The 24,100-nt window shown below is 45.0% G+C and overlaps 1 protein-coding gene across 1 annotated transcript in view; it reads right to left on the bottom strand.

The window, feature by feature from the left end:
- The window catches only part of AHR (aryl hydrocarbon receptor), a 67,607-nt gene that overhangs the window by 4,890 nt on the left and 38,617 nt on the right, over positions 1–24,100 (bottom strand). The window contains exons 4-10 of the mRNA XM_033064745.1: positions 19,517–19,606; positions 16,304–16,427; positions 8,803–8,933; positions 7,751–7,953; positions 6,059–6,168; positions 3,338–3,479; positions 1,293–2,565 (exon numbers count right to left, since the gene is read on the bottom strand). Coding sequence (XP_032920636.1) covers positions 1,293–2,565; positions 3,338–3,479; positions 6,059–6,168; positions 7,751–7,953; positions 8,803–8,933; positions 16,304–16,427; positions 19,517–19,606 — 2,073 coding nt within the window. The remainder of the gene's footprint in view (positions 1–1,292; positions 2,566–3,337; positions 3,480–6,058; positions 6,169–7,750; positions 7,954–8,802; positions 8,934–16,303; positions 16,428–19,516; positions 19,607–24,100) is intronic.

Below are 24,100 nucleotides of genomic sequence, written 5' to 3'. Positions count from 1 at the left end.
CTGGATGGCCCTGGAGCTGCTCTGGAACCCTATTAAGAAGCACTCTGAAAGACTAAACACTGAGCACAGCCAGGCAACACACAGCCAAGCCGAGCTCAAGTTTGCACAGTGCAGTTTCTCAAAGTCACTTTATGCAATTTCAACCCCAGGCACTCAGGGAGAAGACATTCATCCTGTTGAACTGTGCTATATTTTAGGTAAATTTCTGCAGTTCTGCAATTGCATTCTTTTCAGCAGTGAAGTAGTTTTAAAAAGGGAATTTTTTGTACTTGCATTAAGCACATAAAAAAAATGGGTACGTTCTAATTGCATTCCTCACCTTTGTCTCACATAGGTTAAATGCCAATTAATACTTTAATTCTGTAAATGCTTATGCATGTGCATAAGCATTTGCAGGATCAGTACTTCAGAATATTAACTCATTGAGATAAAACAAAAAATAATTGTGTCTCTGTACTTTCACAGCATTAACAGAAATAAATGGTACAACAGAAACAAGTTATTCAAAATCAGGAACTAGTAATTGAATTTTATTTCTAAGTTAATTTTAGCAATGAAGAACAGTGTTTACAATTGTAGTCTGTGCTAGAGCCAGGATCCTCTCTTCTATGGCTTTTATTGTGCATTCTCCTTGGTGAAAAGGGACCAGCTTATTTTACTGTGAATGTAACTTTTTTCAACTCTTTTTGCTTCAGCAGGTAATTTAGACAGCAGGTTGAGGAACAAGCTCACTTTCACATATAGCAATATATAAAAATTCTTGCAGTAACATTGTGTATAGGAGTGAAATACTTCATATTTCAGGCCATTTTTATGATACTATAATCTAATACTTTCACTAATCCTAAAATCATTGAGGAATTGAAATATCTAGAGAATATAACACTCCAAAAACTTTTTTTCTTTTATCCTTACAACATATTTAATGAAACAGTGTGCCAAGCAAACTCAACTCCTCTCAAGAAGGTCTATCAGCAAATTCCAAAAATTCAATCAATTTACTTTTCTTTTGCTTCTATCAGGAAAATTACTGGTAGGTACCACAGACTAGTTCATTCACTCTTGATGAATACTGCCAAAGACAGCTATCAGACTGCAGGTGGACATATATATAAACTTGACCAAATGCAACTCTCTTCACTCTCATGAACAAATAAAGCAAAGACATCCACACACTGCTAACCCATCCATTTCAAACTCAGCATTCAGTCACAACAAACTCTTCCCCCCAGCAGTCACGGCAATCACAACATAAACTCGATTCAAAATGCAAGCAATGCTGTTTACCATACCTTGTTTCCCAATGTTTGTTGTTGTTGATTTGTCATCATAGACTCATACTGCATTTGATCCACGCAGCTGGGCTGTGCCTCCTGCGTGCACGGGTACATAGAAACAGCGCCTGCATAGCATGTCTGAGGAGTGAGCATAACCGACTCAGGGTTTATCCCACACTCCAGGTTTTCAGGGACTTGCTGCAAACAACTGAGAAAATCCTCAAAGTTGGAAGAAGCAGAATAGGTTGATCCATCAAACCCTGCTGCAGGAAAATCCATTTGAGCAAAGTTAGAAAGCTGTGGCATCATCGCTGTGGGTTGCTTGTAAGGAACAAAGTCTTGCCTACACTCATAAGGGGAAGAGTTAACTTCTGATTTGTAAGAGAACTCAGATGTACTGGCATGCATGCCAGGGAACATGTATTGCTGGGGCTGCTGCTGTGAGCAGCTAAGAGGCATGCCAGAGCTCCAATTTGTGAACATCCCATTGACTTGCATATGTTTCATTTTTTGACAGAGCTGCTGTTGCTGCTGCTGCTGCTGTTGCTGTTCCACAAGTTGTTTCTGGTGCTGATGAAGTTGATGTGGATCTAAGTCTTGCTGTACCATGCAACCTTCAGCCTGAACCAAGGGTTGCTGCTGGTTACAGTCTGAGTATAGGAAATCAGATTTATTTAAGGAATCCTGAACATAAGTCAGGATTTCATCAGTTATGTTGATGTCCCCAATATCATCCACATCAGATAATTCAGTTTTAAAAAATTCCTCATCCTGCTGAATACACTTTAGATCTTCAAAGTCAATACCCAGATTTTTCATTATGCTGTACAAATCACTGGCTTTGTTATCCTGAAAGAGTGCTGCACTGTCTTCAGGAAGTGGAACAGTGCTGTCCTGGGAACATTCCATCAGCTCCCGTTTGAGAATGCTGTGATTTCCAGCAGGTAGGAGATTGTCTGTCCAGCCACTACTAACACCACCACCCAGTTCATCCCTACTGTCTGCAAAGAAGTTCCGCTCAAAAGAAAGTTTATGTGATGCTGGAGGGCAGAGATAAACAGACTCATCTTGCCTTAACATGACACCTAGGAGGGAGTTTGGATCCACAGAATCATCGTGTAGCGTTGCTTTGGCTCCTTTTCCCACTGTGCTTTTACTCTTCGGTTGAGAGGGGTCCATAAGGCTCGACATAGGGAAAGATACCTCATATAACACAGCCTCACCAGTGGCAAACATGAAGGGCAACTTCATGTTACGCTTCCGTAGATGTTCTGCCCCTTCTTCATCTCTGAAAATAAATCAGATATACAGCATGGTACTGCAGTACTAAACAGTTACTCTAATCTTTTTGTCCCCTGGAATTAACATAAAAAATGAACTATTTTATTTGTAGGCATTTTTCGAATTCCTACCTATTCCAGCTCAACTTGGCTGAGTTAAACCAAGAGGCAGATTATGAAATAAGGAGCTTATGACTGTAATGCTACATTTACATATTACATTTGTAATTAAATCTAGATAGCATACACCATTTTCTGTGCATTATGGGCTGAAATGAAAATAAGTGGGCTTTGTTTCATGCATTAAGCTTTTCTTGGCATAGCAAGTAAATCAATACTTCAAGTATCTCTTTTTCTCCATTTTACAGACTCCTTAGCAAAAATTATTTGATCTATTTAACAAGGCTGAAATCCATATTATGCAGAACTTAGTTCAACACTAAAATTCAGAACTGAATTTCTTTGTTATTTGTTGCTCCTTCCACACAACTGCAGTTGGATTTCGCAGTTTTTGCTCAAGTAGAATGAATATGGTGGATGGAATAACTTCATGCTTCTGCTGCTGATCTTGTTACTGATAAGAAATCAATATGTCTACAGTTTCGTGAAAAGGACTATGCCACAAGGTCTGAAATATCAGAATTCTTTAAATGTTTGTTAGGAAACCAAAAGAATTTTTGGAATTTGGAATATAAAAACAAAACTTCTTTTGTGAATATAAACAGCCTCAAACTAGTTTTCAGTTTTCGAAGCATACCGCTTTATGAAATGATGACTTACGTAAGAGGTCTTTGCGTGGCAATGATGTAATCTGGTCTTCCATTTTTGTAGACAAGACGTGCATTTGCCTGTACCCAGGCCCATCGATTTTCTTTGGTTAGAAGCCTAAATACAGTCATTCCACTCTCACCTGTCTTCATCACTAAAGAGTAAGCATACTGTTTACTGTCCAGCAAACAAAATCATGAAAACCTGTATGTCATGAAAGAAATCCCATCTGCAGAGAAATTTTACTAATCTCATGTCCTCAATCACCCCATTCAGTGTATTCCCTGTGAATCAGGATGACTGATCACTTCAAGATGTCTAATTTACCCGTAAAATAGAAGTCAAAACTTCTGCTACAGATTGGCAGCATGCTAAATGGGACTTTGTCCATTATTTCTCCAATAACAGAAATTAATAAATACTAGAACATGTAAATTACAAAAGCCAAGTCTCTCTTACCTTCAAAAAGCAACTATTACTTCAACAATTAGAAAACACATTAGTTCTGAATCCAAATCCTTCACATTTTGACTGGTTTATGCAGAGATACTTAAAACTCTTATGCTTCATTCCCACTACCACTGACTATGCCTGATAAACATTCAATTTTTACAGTACATTTATGTATTGGGTTTGTGTGGCCAGGTTTTGGTAGGGGTAGGGAGGGCTACAGGAGTGGCTTCTGTGAGGAGCTGCTACAAGCTCCTTCCACTTCCAGCAGAGTAAATCCCTGGCAGCTCCAAGGCGGACATGGTGCTGGGCAAGTCTGGGACAATTAGAAATTGTGGTAATGCCTCTGTGATAACATTTAAGAAAAAAAAATTGTGCAGATATAATTGTGGACAGAGAAGAGTGGGTTGAGAACATATGAGAGGAACAACTCTGCAGACACCAAGGTCAGTGAGGATGGGAGGGTAGGAGGTGCCAGAGCTGAGATTCTCCTGCAGCCCATGGCGCAGAGCATGGTGAAGCAGCTGAGCCTACACAGAGCCATGGGGATGCAGAGATCCACCTGCAGTCTGTGGAGGAAACCCATGCTGGAGCAGGATGCCTTAGAGGAGACTGTGAACCTATGGGAGGTCAGTGCTGGAACAGGCTCCTGGCAGAGACTTGCAGACTCATGGAGAGAGGAGCCCATGCTGGAGCAGGTTTCTTGGTGGAAGGTGTTTTTAAGGCCTTATTTTACTTCTCATTATCCTGCTCTGGTTTTGTTTGCAATCAATTCATTTAATATTCCCAGATTAAGTCTGTTTTGCCTGTGACTGTATTTGGTGAGTGATCTCTCCTGGTCCTTATCCCAACTCATGAACCACTCATATTTTCTCTCCCCTGTCCAGTTGTGGAGGGCAGAGATAGGAGAGGCTTTGGTGGGGGGCAGGAGAGAGGCTTTGGTGGGTGCTTATCATGCAGCCAGAGTCAACCCACTACAGTAATTTTGGTGCCAAAATCCAGGATCATGAGGATTTTGAGATAAGGATAGTAGCCAGGAGAGGTAACAGGCAAAACAAGGGCTGAACAATGTTAGAGAGCAGAATTATCATGGGGAAGTTTTGTTGTAACTGTGGTGAAGGGACAGGGGGTGGATTTTGTGCAAATTGTCCAATTTTGCTCTGTGTTGTAATGAAGTTATCTTGGTTTTAGTGTGGGGAGCTTTATTTTGGTTGGTTTTTTTGCTCTAAGTGAAGCTAGTGTGATGAATGTGGATTTTAAAGAGAATTGTTAAATATGTGATTTACAGATTTACAGGGTGGAAGTAATAAAATTGGTCAAAACCCTTGCATTTCTAGACAGAAAAACTAAATAAAATTAATTAGGAAAATCTAAGAATCGAACCAAAAATCCTTGCTACAAAACTTATTTTCTTCATTTTAATCTTAGCATCAAAAAATGTAGCAAAACGAGTTTTAAGACAAAGTTTCGAACCATTCCAGTTTCATCCCCCTCTACTCTGGAACCATCTCTTTGTTTTTCTTTATGAAAGAAACAAAACCACTGATAAGCAATAGTGACTGAGCTACACCTGAAACAGAAAATGTGCTTAAATAGGTTGAGAACAACCTGCTGCAGGGCATTATCTAATTGTCTATGAGAGGATAAAAGAAAAAAAAAATGAACTTTTCAAGAGAAGTCAGTAGAAAAGAAGTACTGTAATAGTCTGAAGATGATTCTGTAAGTTCCAAAGATAACTGTGTTATAACTAAAGTAAACAACAAGTAAAAAACAGACTCCCCTAAATAGTTATGCATCAGATAGGTGATGCTTATTTCCTTAACACTATACTTCTCTCCATAATTGTTACTTAAACCAACTCAAGCTACCAATAATCAAACCCAGAAATGGTTGGACACTAGCATGTTAAATCAGAGATTAATTTCTGGTAAAAATCTTACACCAATATCAAAAGAAAATGCTTTCTTTAACTTGCTAACAGGAAAGCTATCTTTGGCCAAAGAAAGTTGTTGAAATAGCAGAAGTTGGGTTGAGCAGAGAAGGAAATGAGAAGAGCAAGATGTGACAGAGTCTGGAATATCTATCCTAAAAGGGTCTAAACAGGAATATTACACATTTCTTCAACCAGTGCAAGTTTTTAGAAGGACAGATAGAACATACAAAATGAACAGTGCTCTTTTCATTAACAATCTCTTTTTTTTTTTCTGTAATTCATATTGCATTCATACTGAAAAAACACTCCTTGCTTTGATTTTTCAGCCCTTCTTAAGGAATGAAACTTACTTCGGATGTGATTTTCAGCACAATAAAGCATATCAGCTGCATGAATAAACTGGTATCCTGTTCCTCTCATACACAGCTCTGCTTCAGTGTATCCCAGGACAATCTTTCCTCTGGAAGGTAAAAACAAAAAATTGCAACCCTGCTGATGAACCAACTCACAGAATGAATGTCAAGCAAGTTAATTATGGCTAGAACATTTCAAGTGCAAGTGCTAAACACAGTTTGTTGCTATATCAATTGCACGTGGAAGCAGAACAGCTCTAATAAAAATAGTCAACAAATCATAAAATTTTAACTAGTCTGCCAGGTTGCCTTCAGTGACTAGGACTGGGTTCACACAGCCACTGGAACATAAAAAAAAGTGTATGTCTACAGCCAGACTCTCAATTCCACACTCTGAACAAATTCACTTCTAGCAGGCAGCTTCCATTAATTCCAAAGAAAGACACTGTTTCCTTAGCCCTGTTTCTGATAATTTACCTATAGGTGCTTGTGTGTAGAATTAAGCAGGGATTTAACTTATCTAAAACTTCTTGCCTAAATTAGAATTTTTAGTAGCTTAAAGTTGAAACCCAGATACATCTAAGAACTACATCCGTTTTGCTGTTGAGTGGTTTGGGACCCTTGTGTTTGCATTTAAACAAGATATGACTCAGAGGACCACTAGCAAGAGTCATGTTTGACCCTGGCAGCTAAAATTAGAGTACTTTACTAGAGGTTGGGGACATGAAACACTTAACAGAATTCACACGATCTCTGTGTGATACATGATAAAAAGATATAGCCAAAAAGAGACCTAAACAGGATTTGAAACAAAGAAATTGAGATTCAAAGACAAACGGTAAAAAAGGGGTAAGTAGGGATGGGGACAATAAAAATAAAACTGTAAAATATGACAAAAACTGAACATTTCAAGTGAATAAAAGTATCAAACAAAGAAATATTTGTGTTAACATTTTGTTAACTTTTTCTTGTATCAGCTCAGAGAAATAAAATATTTTGGTCTCTCAGTAGACAAAATACCAAGTAATTCAATTCGATTCTGTAAGTAGGCATGGAAACCCATATGAGAGACTCCACTGAAAATGAAAGCATTATCAGTCAACAATAGGAGGGAGAGGAGAAGGAAGGAGGCCATAGCCCTTTATTTTGATAAAAAAGCATCCTAATGGGCTTCTTGCCATGTTGATGCGTAGTAACATTATTTTGATCTAGTATTGGAGTAGTGTTCCCAAATTTTACATAGGGAAGAGAATGCTTTGGAAATGGCTAAAATTCATAGTATGAAAAAGTATTTATTTTGTTTCTTTTGAAGAAAAAAGTTTCCATTGCATTTTACACCTATTTGAACTAAAGGAGAAATGTAGAATGAAATGAAACACTTATTCTATCAGTTCTAAAACCAAATTTCAAACCAGATGAAACTTCTTCCCTACTTCATTAGTATGCTGTCTTTAAGTTTCTCTATTTTGTGTTGGTTTTGTGGGGTTTTGCTTTGTTTTTCTAACAACTGAGAGTCAGAGAGTAGTACGCCATTTCAAGGAAATAGACTATGACAAAACCATTTCCCTTTACTTGATAGCAGGGCTGGAGAGAAAAACCTTAACAGCCTCTAAACAACCATCACTGAAACAATTTATATACCAAAAGAATAGCCTGCTTTATATTTCATTGCAAATTATTTACACCTACTTTGCATCACAGCCAGTAGGTGTGAAATCCAGTTTGTGTTTAGTTCTGAAGATGAAGTTTTTGGTTCGTATCTCAAGGATAGATGGTGGCTGCAGGGGAGTAGCTACTGCAAACAGTGCAAGCTGAGGAGACAAAGTGGCACCATCCTTCCCCTTCTTGTTTTGTCCATGGAGAAACTTCAATCGTCCTTGGAAATTCATAGCCTTAGGATGAGGAAAAAGTAATTTTTACATGCTGCAGATATTTAAAAGCAAGATATTTCTGTTATGATGCAAAACATGTACTTTTCATTTTTTCTTAAGATCCATCAGATTCAAGCTTTATAGGATGGCACCCATAAAAGTTAGCTAACAAGTACAGAACACTGTTGCTATACCCCTGAGTATGTCACTTCAATATCTACTAATAAACTTACTGAAAAGTTAATTAATGGGAAGATTATTCCATGAAAAACTAAAAAAAACCCCAAACAAATCAAATATCAAAGGAGGTTTCTAATATTATAATGAGCACACATGCATATAATTATTTCATTATTTCTCTTGCAAATTTGTATGTTCAATTTTGCAATTGTAAAGAATTCTATTTTGCAAGATATCACAAAGAGGGTGATAAACTCATACTTGTTTTAAAATCTAAATAATTGACTAACAAAAAATGCACTAAAAAGAACACGCAAAAACTTTTCCAGATAAGGACAAACCACGGTCCTCTTAATCACTATAACTTATTGCATCTCAAGATACTCAACTTGATACAAGAAAACACTCTCGTAATGCTTTTTGATCTACAAATCACACAGCACTTTACAAAAGCAGTTGCTTATTTGCATATCACTGAGGAAACTGGGCCATGAGAAACGAGAGAATTTGCACCTGACCATGTTAAAGGGGCGATATTCAGTGTCACTAACTGACACACAGTGGTTCAAGCAGCTCAGATATCTTTGGAGGCTTCACAAATAAAGTAACTTGCTGCACCTCATGTTAGGATAATGCAGACTTTCCAACTTTTAAGTGTACGTGGAAGTTTTTATGTAACTCCATACTCACCAGGAATCCAGATGAATTATCCAGGAGACATCGTAACCTGCAGATGAAATTCCTTTCCATAAAGGAAGAATTCTCTGGAGGAAGTTGGTCTGGGTTATAATAGGTTGCTGGCTGTGAAAAGCCATTCTCTCCTGCAGGAAAGGGTTATTTATAAGGATTATTTTTAGAAGAACACCTAGTGAAGGCTATCTATAACAAACGATCTTCCGTCTCATAAACAAAGTGTTAGGTCACGACCTGAGCAAGAACAATGTAAACTGGAAACATCCTCAGAACCTATAATGACTGTAACACTGAGGTTAAGCATCAATTCTTCTGATGGGATTATGTTTTACAGTCTATGGTATTTGAAAACTGAATGCAATTTATTTTTAAGCGTTTTTTCCCTTTGGGGCTTTTGTTTGTTTGGGTTTTTAATTTATTCATTATTTTTATCAACAGCCTAGATTCTACACCAGTTATAAAGAAGAGAGCTCTCAGCAGAGAACACACCCATGGTCCTACAATGGCAGGATCTGCAAAAAGGCACAGGAACTACAGGGACTGAGTATTCAAAAACTCAGTAATGGTATCCAACTTTGAAACTTACTTTCCAGACAGCCAGGTGAATGAAGTAGCAATAAATAAAAATCAGCAACCACTACAAAAAAATCAGCATTTTTCTCCAACGAAGGCAAAATCACCCTACTAAATAGTGAAAATATTTCTGTTGATCAAAACACCATAGTTACCTCTCCAGATACACCTGGAGTACTTGTGGTTTGGGGGTTGTTTGTTATAAAAAATACTCAAAACCGTGATTGTTAACAAGGATAACAACATGGTAACCTTCCACCTCATCGGGACAAGCATTTGCTGCTAAGTGGTATTTACCAAACATACTTAAATATTTGGAATATAAAGTAAAACCAGAAGGTAAATCAATAAACTTCTGATAGAACACATATGTTTTACATGAGACAACATACATAGAGATACCAGTGCATGACTACTCACTGCAAATTTGGCAATCTTGTTTGCAATATATATAAAAAAACCTAGTAATTCCCTAGAAATTCATACATGCAGAAAATTGAAAAAAATCCAGCTTAAAAAGATAAAATAATCTTTAATTTTAAAAAACAGTCCATGTACTCTTAGAGAACCGATTATCAAGTATGGACAAAATAATAATACCGATTTTAAGAACCCATATTGACCTTTTAGACATGGAGACGAGATCAGGGAGACCATGTCACTTAATAAAACACCACATTATATTTTCTGGAATATAATTGTGACTCATGAACAGCTGGAAAAACTTATGGATAGGTTCAGAGGTTAGAACATTGGCAAAAGAAACCCAAAGGTAAACAAATAATTACCAAAAGCCATTTCAATTTAATCTCCTATGAATTCAAGGAACTGAATTGGAGCCAAACAAGATTGCTGATGTCTTACCAACAGGCCTTGCAACCTCAGGCCATCTAAATCTTACAGGTATGCTGAGTTATCCAGCTTTTTAGATCAGGAGATACCTTTTTTCCCTAAAAGAACTGCCATGCAAGGTCAATTTTCGCTGAATAAACTTCAAGGTATGGAGAAAAAGAAACCTTTTCCTGGCCTAGCTGGTAGTGTGACAAAAAGGCATAATCTCAAATTGCAGCCATCTAAAGAACTGTATTGGCCAGTCACCATCATGAAGAGATCCCACAGGCAGACTGTTCTAGAAAAACTCAGGTATTTGTAGTCCAAGACAGCTACCATATAACTTTGAAATTAGAAAACAAGAAACTCCCACATTCATCTTGTGGATGGTTCTCAAAAGACAAAGCAAACTTCCTTACTCACTACTGCTGCAGATTTTTTTGTTATAAATTGCTTAATTGATGGTCAGAATGTTCAACACTTCTGAGAGGGACCTTCTCTAAGAAGCTCTCTGGAAAAGCAATGATTATGAAGAAAGAGCATCAAAGAAACAACTTGAAAATCCTAAATAATATTTTGAAAATGCCAACTCTGACTGGGTAGAGATCTGGTACTCAAAAAGCAGTGCCAGGATTTCTGCTGACATCCTTGTCACTGGTAGGTGTGTACTGCAGTATTTCTGCCACAGGAGAAACTCAGTATTATTCTTTCGGTAAATACAGAGGTGAAATTTGAAGGTTCAACAAGTCCAGCTGGATCCTGTGGAGTTTGTCAAGTTCCATAGTAAAATGCACAGTTCCCAAGAGTGAGCAAAGCTGTGGTGAAAGAAGTGGCTCCTGACAGGGGATGAACAGAACTCAAAACAGGAGGCAATGGGCTTCAAAACTGAACCTCCTACACTTGTGAAAACAACACCGCTGCACTTTTCCAGGCAGACAGAAGGCAGGAAGGTTTTACTGCCAGGATCTTAAAGTGACTCACTGTAAGAAGGCAAAAAAATCTTACAGAGCATCTACAATCCCTAGAGCAAAACTACCAGTTAACACTACAGGGGTTAGAACCCATATCCTTCATGAAACTCACACTGGATCTCATCAAAGCCATGGAGCAATGTGCAGAACATGCAGTGCATTAAGTGCTTGTCTTTAAACTCAAGACCATATGGTTGCGCAACATGCAAAGTTCAAAAGATAATCCAGATTTAATGCCCCAAAGCAGATACTTGAGACTGAAAAATCAGAATTTTGCAAACTTCTCTGGGAACAAGACAAGGACTGGGAGGCATGTCTGGGAAGCACAGTAACAGCTGAGGAAATCAGTGGTCTAGCAGCATACCAGAGTATTGAGTGAGAAACTACCAGTCCAGGCTAACTGGAGCAGAATCAGTTCCCAGACTCAGGATGGAATCTGAGCCTGAGCACAATTTTATCTATAAATATCTACAAAATGATAGCTAATTGTATTAAAACAGAAATGGATTAAATTAGCAAAAATGAAGGGGATCCTATGGTCATAGCATTATCCTTTGCTATAAATATGAATTCAGTTTAAAAATCTTCAACATCCAAACATTTTATGCTACATGAGGCTCGAAAGTGATCACTGAATCATAGAATGTTTTGCAATAGAAGGGACCTTGGAGATCACCTAATTCCAATCCCCCCGCCATGGACAGGGACACCTTTCACTATACCAGATTGCTCAAAGTCCATCCACCTAGGTCCCAAATTCTTTCAGGAATGGGGCACAACTAGCAGCTAGCTAGAAATACAAGGTAGAAATCAAAGAATTGTTTGTAATCCTGCTTAGCATCTCGTGTCGGTCAGTCAAATCTGAGGTCAATCCAACCTGGTGTCACACTTTTCGAACACCTTTTCTAAATGCATATGCACTTGCTTAAGGTCCATAGAGCACAATTTCACTCTGAAGCAAACAGGATGAAAATCTGGTTTCTGAGAACTGTATTCTTTGCTGTACTGAACTCTACTATTAACTAGCTGTGCAGCAGGCCTGTGGAGACTGATCTGGAGATGATATAACAGCATTGACTACTACATGAAAACCTGAAATATATAGAGGTATATTACAAACACAGTAACTTTTCTCTATCAAATCATGGCATTTCCATCCTCTATTTTTTAAAAAAATTACAGTAATTTCACGACTATAAGGCGCACCCTTTTGACTAAAATTTTCCCTCGAACCCGGAAGTGCGCCTTATAGTCCGGTGCGCCTTATCTGATGTACAAAGCGGCGAAATTTGCCAAACCGGAAGTGTGAGCTGAGAGCCGTGAGGGGAGCCGGAAGTGCCACTGCAGCTGGCTGGGGGCGGGCCCGGAGGCCCGCGGCACTGCCCCTGCCGGGTGGAGGCGGGCCAGGGGGACCAAGGCACCGCCCCTCTCCGGTCCAGGCAGTCCTGGGGCCTCATGGCTGCCCGGTGAATGTGGGCTAGGGAGGCCGCGGCACCCGCCTTCCCGGGTCCAGGCAGTCCCGGGAGCCCACGGCTGCCGGGTGAATGTGGGCAAGGGGGGCCGCGGCACCCCCATTCCCGGGTGGAAGCAGTCCCAGGAGCCCATGGCTGCCGGGTGAATGAGGGCAAGGGGGGCCGCGGCACCCGCCTTCCCGGGTCCAGGCAGTCCCAGGAGCCCATGGCTGCCGGGTGAATGAGGGCAAGGGGGGCCGCGGCACCCGCCTTCCCGGGTCCAGGCAGTCCCGGGAGCCCACGGCTGCCGGGTGAATGTGGGCAAGGGGGGCCGCGGCACCCGCCTTCCCGGGTCCAGGCAGTCCCGGGAGCCCATGGCTGCCGGGTGAATGAGGGCAAGGGGGGCCGCGGCACCCGCCTTCCCGGGTCCAGGCAGTCCCAGGAGCCCATGGCTGCCGGGTGAATGAGGGCAAGGGGGGCCGCGGCACCCGCCTTCCCGGGTCCAGGCAGTCCCAGGAGCCCACGGCTGCCGGGTGAATGTGGGCAAGGGGGGCCGCGGCACCCCCATTCCCGGGTGGAAGCAGTCCCAGGAGCCCATGGCTGCCGGGTGAATGAGGGCAAGGGGGGCCGCGGCACCCGCCTTCCCGGGTCCAGGCAGTCCCAGGAGCCCATGGCTGCCGGGTGAATGAGGGCAAGGGGGGCCGCGGCACCCGCCTTCCCGGGTCCAGGCAGTCCCGGGAGCCCACGGCTGCCGGGTGAATGTGGGCAAGGGGGGCCGCGGCACCCCCATTCCCGGGTGGAAGCAGTCCCAGGAGCCCATGGCTGCCGGGTGAATGAGGGCAAGGGGGGCCGCGGCACCCGCCTTCCCGGGTCCAGGCAGTCCCGGGAGCCCACGGCTGCCGGGTGAATGTGGGCAAGGGGGGCCGCGGCACCCCCATTCCCGGGTGGAAGCAGTCCCAGGAGCCCATGGCTGCCGGGTGAACGAGGGCAAGGGGGGCCGCGGCACCCGCCTTCCCGGGTCCAGGCAGTCCCGGGAGCCCACGGCTGCCGGGTGAATGTGGGCAAGGGGGGCCGCGGCACCCCCATTCCCGGGTGGAAGCAGTCCCAGGAGCCCACGGCTGCCGCGTGAATGTGGGCTAGGAGGGCCACGGCAACCCCGCTCCTGGCTCCAGGCAGCCGCGGGAGCCCATGGCTGCCGGATGAAGGCAGGCTAGGGAGCCGGCAGCAGCCCCGTTCCTGGGTCCAGGCAGTCCTGGGGAGCCATGGCTGCCGCGTGAATGTGGGCTAGGAGGGCCACGGCAACCCCGCTCCTGGCTCCAGGCAGCCGCGGGAGCCCATGGCTGCCGGATGAAGGCAGGCTAGGGAGCCGGCAGCAGCCCCGTTCCTGGGTCCAGGCAGTCCTGGGGAGCCATGGCTGCCGCGTGAATGTGGGCTAGGAGGGCCACGGCAACCCCGCTCCTGGCTCCAGGCAGCCGCGGGAGCCCATGGCTGCCGGATGAAGGCAGGCTAGGGAGCCGGCAGCAGCCCCGTTCCTGGGTCCAGGCAGTCCTGGGGAGCCATGGCTGCCGCGTGAATGTGGGCTAGGAGGGCCACGGCAACCCCGCTCCTGGCTCCAGGCAGCCGCGGGAGCCCATGGCTGCCGGATGAAGGCAGGCTAGGGAGCCGGCAGCAGCCCCGTTCCTGGGTCCAGGCAGTCCTGGGGAGCCATGGCTGCCGCGTGAATGTGGGCTAGGAGGGCCACGGCAACCCCGCTCCTGGCTCCAGGCAGCCGCGGGAGCCCATGGCTGCCGGATGAAGGCAGGCTAGGGAGCCGGCAGCAGCCCCGTTCCTGGGTCCAGGCAGTCCTGGGGAGCCATGGCTGCCGCGTGAATGTGGGCTAGGAGGGCCACGGCAACCCCGCTCCTGGCTCCAGGCAGCCGCGGGAGCCCATGGCTGCCGGATGAAGGCAGGCTAGGGAGCCGGCAGCAGCCCCGTTCCTGGGTCCAGGCAGTCCTGGGGAGCCATGGCTGCCGCGTGAATGTGGGCTAGGAGGGCCACGGCAACCCCGCTCCTGGCTCCAGGCAGCCGCGGGAGCCCATGGCTGCCGGATGAAGGCAGGCTAGGGAGCCGGCAGCAGCCCCGTTCCTGGGTCCAGGCAGTCCTGGGGAGCCATGGCTGCCGCGTGAATGTGGGCTAGGAGGGCCACGGCAACCCCGCTCCTGGCTCCAGGCAGCCGCGGGAGCCCATGGCTGCCGGATGAAGGCAGGCTAGGGAGCCGGCAGCAGCCCCGTTCCTGGGTCCAGGCAGTCCTGGGGAGCCATGGCTGCCGCGTGAATGTGGGCTAGGAGGGCCACGGCAACCCCGCTCCTGGCTCCAGGCAGCCGCGGGAGCCCATGGCTGCCGGATGAAGGCAGGCTAGGGAGCCGGCAGCAGCCCCGTTCCTGGGTCCAGGCAGTCCTGGGGAGCCATGGCTGCCGCGTGAATGTGGGCTAGGAGGGCCACGGCAACCCCGCTCCTGGCTCCAGGCAGCCGCGGGAGCCCATGGCTGCCGGATGAAGGCAGGCTAGGGGGCCGGCAGCAGCCCCGTTCCTGGGTCCAGGCAGTCCTGGGGAGCCATGGCTGCCGCGTGAATGCGGGCTGGGGGGCCGCGGCACCCCCCTTCTCAGGTGGAAGCAGTCCCGGGGGCCCATGGCTGCCGGGTCCAGGGTGGCTCGGTGGCTCGCGGCACCGCCCCTACCGGGTGGAGGCGGCCCCGGGGGCCAATGGCTGCCGGGTGGAGGCGGGGCCTCGGCCAGCAACCCCACGGGGTGAGCTGGGGGCGGGGCCTCACTGCAAAAAAAAAGTGCGCCTTATAGACCGGTGCGCCTTATCTGATCTACAAAGTTGCAAATTTTGCCGAATCCGGGGGGGTGCGCCTTATAGTCCGGTGCGCCTTATAGTTGTGAAATTACTGTAAGTTACTTTAAGGTTTATTTTAAAAATTGACTTTTTATGGATTAATAAAGCTCCTATAATCAAGTCACAGTAACAGAAGATTTTACCTACAAGTTTAAACAACTGTTTAAGGGAACATTAAAATGGAGCAGTTGTCTGGGTTTTGTTGTCATTATGATGCAGGCACATGCTTCCTATATTACACACAACTACATGTACCTACATATCTTTGCTCTGATACACAGGCAATGTGTATCTAAGGCAATCCTTAGCTGTTTCTCAATATAGCAGCTCACTTAAGCATCAGCCAGTAACATGTGACAACTCTGCTCTAACTACTTGATCTTAAAGGCTCATCTATTTAATCTTTAATTTCTCTTCCCCTTTTATCTCCAAGAGAAGTACTGGTCTATGTGGAAATGAATGTACTATTCCCTATAGAAACACTAACTAGCACATCCTTAGACAGATCAGTGTAAGAAACATTGTCCCTTATGCTCCAAATTAAAGTCTTCCAATTTAAAGTATAATTAGTATTTTAATGGTGCTGTGCTATGAATAATAGTGCTTATTTAAAGTACAAAAAGTAGTAATTCTCACTGTTAGCTAAATATGTCCATAAAATTCAAATTAATTTGAAAGATGCTATTTCTTCCTTTATTTGCCTAAAACTATCTAAACTTTTTTACATAGATAAATTTTAAAAGCCAAAAAACCAAACAACTAATCCAACAAGCAGACAATAAATTCTGTTCTCACCTTGTACACTTGGTCCAGAATCTCCTGTTTGGGCAGGATTTAAAGCCCAATGTAGCTGTCGTTGAAACTCAGGTCTATCCTCTGTGTGAATCAACTCAAATACACTCTGGTGTATAATATCTGACTATGAACAAAAGGAGAAGGGTGTGAAAGAATGACAATAAGAAAATTATATGACAATATTATACAAGTTGTCTGATTGACAATGTTGTCATGGATATAGCAAAATACATTTTGCTCAGGGATAAATACATACAATCACATGCAGGTGGCAAAACTTCATGAAACAATTTTTAGCAGCACAAAAAGCAGTTCAGTTACACGCATGTAAACATGGAAAACAATAATAAAAAATACTGCTATAAAAAAATTACATTATGTCAACTATTTTTTTGCCTGCTTTTACCTAAGAAGACCTGGAAATGCTATGCTTAGGTTCTTTTTAAATTATTTAATTTTACATATTGGTAAAACAAAGTACAGTAATTTCACAACCATAAGGCGCACCGGACTATAAGGCGCACCTGCCGGGAATTGGCAAAATTCGCAACTTTGTAGATCAGATAAGGCGCACCGGACTATAGGGCGCACTTTTTTTTTGCAGCGAGGCTCCGCCCCCAGCTCCCTCCACGCGGTTGCTGGCCAAGGCCCCGCCTCAACCCGGCAGTCATTGGCCCCCGGGCCCGCTTGTACCTGGCAGGGGCGGTGCCGCGGGGCCCCAGGCCCGCCTGCATCCGGCAGGGCCGGGGCATGGCCGCCACCCCTCCGTGCCGCCTCTCCGGGGCCGGGCTATGGCCGCCGCCCCTCCGTGCTGCCTGCACGGGGCCAGGGGGTGCCTGTGGAGGGGCGGCTCCGCCTCCACGGGGCCGGGGGGTGCCTGTGGAGGGGCGGCTCCGCCTGCACGGGGCCGGGGGGTGCCTCTGGACGCGCGGCTTCGCCTGCACGGGGCCCGGGCGTGCCTCTGTAGGGGCCGTGCCGCCTCCACGGGGCCAGGGGGTGCCTGTGGAGGGGCGGCTCCACCTCCACGGGGCCGGGGGGTGCCTGTGGAGGGGCCGTCCCGCTTGCACGGGGCCGGGGGGTGCCTCTAGAGGGGCCGTCCCGCTTGCACGGGGCCGGGGGGTGCCTCTGGACGGGCCGTCCCGCTTGCACGGGGCCGGGGGGTGCCTCTAGAGGGGCCGTCCCGCTTGCACGGGGCCGGGGGGTGCTTGTGGAGGGACGGCTCCGCCTCCATGGGGCCGGTGGGTGCCTGTGGAGGGGCGGCTCCGCCTCCACGGGGCTGGAGGGTGCCTGTGGAGGGGCGGCTCTGCCTCCACGGGGCCGGGGGGTGCCTGTGGAGGGGCGGCTCTACCTCCACGGGGCCGGGGGGTGCCTTTGGAGGGGCGGCTCCGCTTGCACGGGGCCGGGGGGTGCCTCTGGACGGGCGGCTTCGCCTGCACGGGGCCGGGGGGTGCTTCTAGAGGGGCCATCCCGCCTGCACGGGGCCGGGGGGTGCCTCTGGACGGGCGGCTTCGCCTGCACGGGGCCGGGGCGTGCCTCTGGAGGGGCGGCTCCGCCTCCACAGGGCCGGGGCGTGCCCGCCCCTGCTCCGCCCCACCTCCACCTGGCAGCCATGGCCCTGCCGGCTCCCCCCGTGGCTCGCAGCTCGCACTTCCGGGTAGGCAATTTTTTTGAACTTTGTCCATCAGATAAGGCGCACCGGACTATAAGGCGCACTTCCGGGTTCCAGGGAAAATTTTAGTCAAAAGGGTGCGCCTTATAGTCGTGAAATTACTGTACTTACAAGCTAGTACTTGACTTGACCCACTATAGGTTCTACAGGAATACAAAAGAAGCTAAAGACCCTGAACCAAACTACTCCCAAAACTAAGCCAAGCAGATTATAAACAGTGGATTTCTTTGCCTGAAAGCTTTGTCACTAACTAAGGATGCGTTAAAACATGTAATTATTAAGCCCTCATTCCACTACCAACTGTATGGTTAGGAATGTGATCTAAATGGCAAAGGCTCAAGAGAAAGGATCAGTGCTTAAAGGAATTTAAGGGGTGAAAAAACCACCCAGATTATTCAAGAAAAGACTCAGTTGATTGAGAAAGGTTAAGATCCCTGATTTTGGCATGTTTCAAAAAAACAGCCATTATATTAACATTAAATATCTAAATAAAACGTAGCTCTAACATAATTGAGACGAACTGGCAAAAGCAGAAGCTTAGGTCAAATTTTGCTATAATGAACTTCATAAAACAATCAGTATTTTCCAGAATAAATTGCCAGAAATGCTAATTTTTGCAACTTTGCTTCTATATCATGCACTTGATTTACTGGCATTACTTCATTAATATTATGCCCAATTTTTTTTCCAAGTTTTTGTCTTTTTTTCATTCTCCAAACACTGAAGGAATATGTAACCCAAAGAATAACAATGGAGGTTTTAAAAAATATTTTCTTTTACACCAACTTTCTCTAATCTCTTGTCAGTTACCTGAAATTGAGGACTAAGTAAGGTTTCTCATTATTTTTAGACAGCACCTGAATCTACCAATATGCAGTATTCATGGATATACATTGAGAACTGTAACTATCATCTTCATTCTATCATCTTCACTTAAAGTAATCCCAGGAGTTTTCTAACAAAGGCAGAATTTTCCTGCTATGCCTTAGACTTTAGTACTTTGGCACCTGGTTTTCAAGCCCAATGAAGTCAACCATATGTGATCTGCACCATAAATAGTAAAAAACAAATGTTTGTTTCGAAATTAATAATTAAATAAATAAACATGAGCAAGAGAACAAATTCTAAAAATACCAAAATTAGTCACTTGATATTTATAAATCTCAAGGCATATGGAAATAATTTTTCATGAAAGTTTTCTATTAAAATAATTACCTTCCCATTGAATTATGTCTCACTCAGCATCATAAACTGGGTAACACCACAGTATAAATTTCAAACAGTTGTTCCAGTAAAGAATAATTAAGTGTGAAAATTTCCTATCTTGCCTAACTCAACTTGGAAATTATATTCCTGTTGTGTTTGGCCTGACATCCTGGCTACGTAAGCTGATAGAAAAGTAATATGGTTTCAAAGTAATTCAACCTAAAGTACCTAACTAAGATTTTTACTACAAAAAAAATTTAAGACCCTAAATATGAATACTGATGTTCTCTGAAATCAAGCAAAACCTCAAAAAAAAAAAATAGAAGAAATAAACTTACTTGTTGGAATCCCAAGTAGTCTTGGATAGTAGAAGAGACATAAAAAACCAGAGCATCTGCTGTAACAACTAACACAAATCCATTTAATGCCTGGGGAAGAAACACAGCAATTTGTCAGCTTCAGAGAAAAAATTCCAGATAATTACTGTGGTTCTAGGTCTACCTATACTGTACTCCCCCCAAAAAATGAGAAGCATGCAAAAGCACATCATTATCTAACAGCACAAACAGAAGGGTTCCTCACTGCATCTCTCTACAGTATACACGTTAAAATGAAGAAAACTGGATCTGACAAAAAAAACCAAGCTTTAAAAAAAATTCAGCAGAGAAGTCAAACCATGTTGATGACTTTTAAATACTCTTGATTACACAAGATGAGGGACAGCAGTATGAAGATCTATATGTTTATCTAAAATCAACCATAGTTCACAATGCTTATGCTGTCTCAAGCCTTGGACATCCCCAGCTGCCCACAGCCCAAACGAGAGCCATGCCACAAATCCTGTCCCAAAATCCATTCTATTCATAGCGCAGACAGGCCACTGTGGACAGGAAATCAAGCCATCAAGATCCTCTATATAGTCCAAGAAAACATTTTATAGTTTACTTAAAATAGAAAACCTCTGCAAAAGCGGACTGTTGCGAGTAAACAGTGTTTTTGAAGAGATTTCCCCCTCTGTGGAGCAGCAGACCAGGCGGCTCCACACTCAAAGTCACGCAAAGGGCATTTATCTGAACTCCCAATCAATACAGTCCATGGCAATTGTTGTGATAGCAAACAGCACATTTGTGACTTGGCAGCTCATCTGAAAGGTGCCGATTTACTTCGGATGGATTTCAGTCAAGATTTAACAAAAGGCAGTCTCCAGGGGCTGGATTGAGTATATTGTGCCACTTAATTTCCTCAGCTGCATTCAAAGGCAAATTTGGCCAGCATACTCAAAACGTGTTTTTAAAAAAACCTCTTCATTTATGCAGAATTATTGTACATAGAAAATGTGAATTAAGTGAAGGATATCCCATATCTTACTGCAATAAAGTAATAAAATATAAATGAAATATCCAATTAAATGACTGGTCTTTAAATGCTGTGAACCACTCCAGTTTAATGTGTAGATATTATTTAATCTACTCTCATAAACAGTTGTTAGCTCTACAAAACTCTTTATAAGTTTAGCAAAATTTACGTGAATAAAAATGAGATTAAAAAAAAATCAATAATAATCTGAAATTAAATAGCATAGCCAAACCAAGAAAACTCGAGTGGTTACACAGAATCCTTGGTTTTGATGAAGTTTGCAGTAATTTCACGGGAGCAGAATGCCGCAGTGGCAGGTGCTCGTGTCCTCTCCTGACCCATTCTGCAGGGCATTTCACCTCAGCTGGTTGATATAAAAAATCTGCAAGCTGCACAACATCCAACTTTGTCTCAAATGTTAAAATTTGTTATTCTGGTCCATTTTATACAGAGCTACATACATCTTCTGTACCTGGAATTCAATCACAGTTTGCAGTGGCCCTGGTACACAGTTAATCTCAAACCAGGATTGTTTCTGAGATAGCCATATGCATTCTTTAAGCCAAAAATTCTGTAAAACGCATATATCTGGATATACCAATAAGTGGAAGACGAGTTCTGATGGAGGTTTTTGCAAAATGCAATCCAAAAAATAATTATTTTAAAAGACATACTGTAATTTCTCAATGCATTTATTATTCTGGAGAACTGAAGATAATATTTGTGCCTCTAAAGATTACTCTCAATGCTCCTAATAAAAAGGTACAGTAAATTCACGAATACAAGCCGCACTGACTATAAGCCGCATCTCTGGGTGTTGGCAAATATTTTGGTTTTTGTCCATAGATAAGCCGCACACGAATATAAGCCGCTCTGTCGTTCGCAGCGAGGACCCGCGTGCAATTAGTAACAGAACCGTGGCAGGGCGGGGTTTACTGGCTGAGCTAAGGCTGTGCAGGCTCGGCCCGCTAGGGGCCGCTGACGGGGCCAGGTGGCCCAGCACGGTGCTGCCGCTCGGGGCCGGCCGGCGCTGCCACTGGGCTTGGTCACCCCGGGTCGGCGCTGCCCCGCAGTGGCAGGCAGGGACGGAGCTTCCCCTGCTCCTACGGCAGCGGCGGCGGGCGGGGACGGAGCTTTCCCGCGCCCGTGGCGCCGGCGGCGGGCAGGGACGGAGTTTCCCCGCTCCTGCCGCGGCGGCGGCGGGCGGGGACAAAGCACCCCGTCGGCTCCCCGAGCCGCGGCAATGGCTGCGCGGGGCTCCCCCCCCCTCCCCGAGCCGCGGCAATGGCTGCGCGGGGCTCCCGTCGGCTCCCCGAGCCGCAGCAATGGCTGCGCGGGGCTCCCCCCCCCTCCCCGAGCCGCGGCAATGGCTGCGCGGGGCTCCTGTCGGCTCCCCGGGCCACAGCAATGGCGGCGCGCGCTTCCCCCCCCTCCCCGGGCCGCAGCAATGGCGGCGCGCGCTTCCCCCCCCTCCCTGGGCCACAGCAATGGCGGCGCGCGCTTCCCCCCCCCTCCCTGGGCCACAGCAATGGCGGCGCGCGCTTCCCCCCCCCTCCCCGGGCCGCGGCAATGGCGGCGCGCGCTTCCCCCCCCCTCCCCGGGCCGTGGTAGGGCCGGCCCGGGTCCCCCCTCTCCTCCCCGGGCCGCAGCAATGGCGGTGCCCCCCCCCCCCGTCTCTCCCCTGGGCTGTGGCAGAGGAGGAAAGAGAGCTCTCCCGCCTCTCTCCCCGCCCCCCGTGCTGCCTACAGGGAGCCAGGCTCCACCCGCGGTGCAACAAAGTAGCGATTTGTAACAATCGCAAAATGCCGACTTTGCAGCTGCTCGGCTCAGGACTCTGGCAGGCACTTCTGAGGTTGTATTAGCCGCTCCTGATTATTAGCCGCATTTCCGGTTTAGGAGCAAAATCTTAGTCAAATTGGTGCGGCTTGTATTCGTGAAATTACTGTAATTACAAAATTGTTCATTACTGGTGAGAATTCTGTTTTAAAAAATTCTTAGAGGTCATCATTTGTCTTCTTATCTTAAACACAGATTATGTGTTTAGATTAAGAATTTGAAATAATCTAAATAATTTTAAAGGAAACATAGCTTCATTTTAAGGAAGGCACATTTAGGTGTTTGATCTCTACTTCCACAATATATTGAATTGATAAGACAGTTTCTATGTTGGAAATAAAAGACAATTTCTGTTGTTTAGGAAGCAAGCAAAAATCTGGTAAACATATAAAAGAAAATACAAATAACAGGTGTTTATATCACCTTGGCAAAACCAAAATAGTAGGGAGATAATAAAAAGGAAATGTTCATCACCAGTAATAATTTATTGACACCAGTGAAAGACTTCTAAGCATAAGTGGAAGGGAGGAACTTTCTCAATATTTATAACTTACTGATTGCCACTATCTTCAAGAAAATTCCCAATTTCATCACACTCATGACTTGTTAAATAACTTAAGAAAACTCTATCTGCATATTCATTCTCATAAATTTTTTCATATATATAAAATATTTACAAAACAAATTCATTTAAGACATTCAGTTCATTTACATTAATTTCACAAGCCGCACTGAGTATAAGCCGCACTTCCGGGTGTCAGCAACTTTTCATTCTTTGTCCATACAATACAGAGTGTGATAAAAGGTATCTATTCTATCACCATCTGTTGAGGGTGGGGGCAGTGATCCTTATCTCATTGGCAGATATTCTGCTAATGGGCCATCCATTGAAACCAGGCAGGGCATTGTTCTTTATCTTTTCACAACTCATCCTTCCTCCAGCGAGTCATTTTCTGCTAATGGCTCATTGAGTCCCACTGTGTGACTGATAAAATTACTGCATCCCATTGGAAGTTGCTCCAGCCAGGGGGAAGAGCCCAACATTTCTTACCAAAATAAAAACAGAGGTTTGGGGACACTAAGGGAGCCCCTTTCTCCACTGGACTCCAGAGGAAAACCGGATTTCTCCACATCACCACTGGACCCCCGGAGGGAAACTTCACCTTCTACAGGAGCACTGCTCCAACTGAACCACATCTGCCACTGCAGGAGGATGCAGCCACCATTTAATGGGACTGCTACCAACATCCTGCCTGACGGGGTGTCAGGTTGTACCCTGACTTTGTCAGAGTTTGGAGTTTATTTCTTTTTAGTACTGTATTTCTATTTTAATTTCCCTAGAAAAGAACTGTTATTCCTAATTCCCATATCTTTGCCTGAAAGCTCCTTGATTTCAAAATTCTAATAATTTGGAGGGAGGGAGTTTACGTTCTCCATTTCAAAGAGAAGCTCCTGCCTTTCTCAGCAGACACCTGTCCTCCTAAACCAGCAACTTTCTGTTCTTTGTCCGTATGTAAGCTGCACCGGATTATAAGCCGCACTTCCAGGTTCGGACCAAAATTTTAGTCAAAATGGTGCAGGTTATAATAGAGAAATTACTGTACTTCCCAGGAGAGGCAAGATTTTCAGTAATAACTATATCATCCATTTAATTTTCATACTGGAAAAGAGTTGGCTCATATAACTTCCACTCACAAGTCATAAAAACCCTGTATTTCAGATGAAATAGA

This window comes from Catharus ustulatus, chromosome 1, assembly GCF_009819885.2.
Source record: "Catharus ustulatus isolate bCatUst1 chromosome 1, bCatUst1.pri.v2, whole genome shotgun sequence".
In the NCBI taxonomy this organism is placed as follows: Eukaryota; Metazoa; Chordata; class Aves; order Passeriformes; family Turdidae; genus Catharus; species Catharus ustulatus.
The sequence above is the reverse complement of the archived record's forward strand: the minus strand, read 5'-3'. Positions and strand labels throughout refer to the sequence as shown.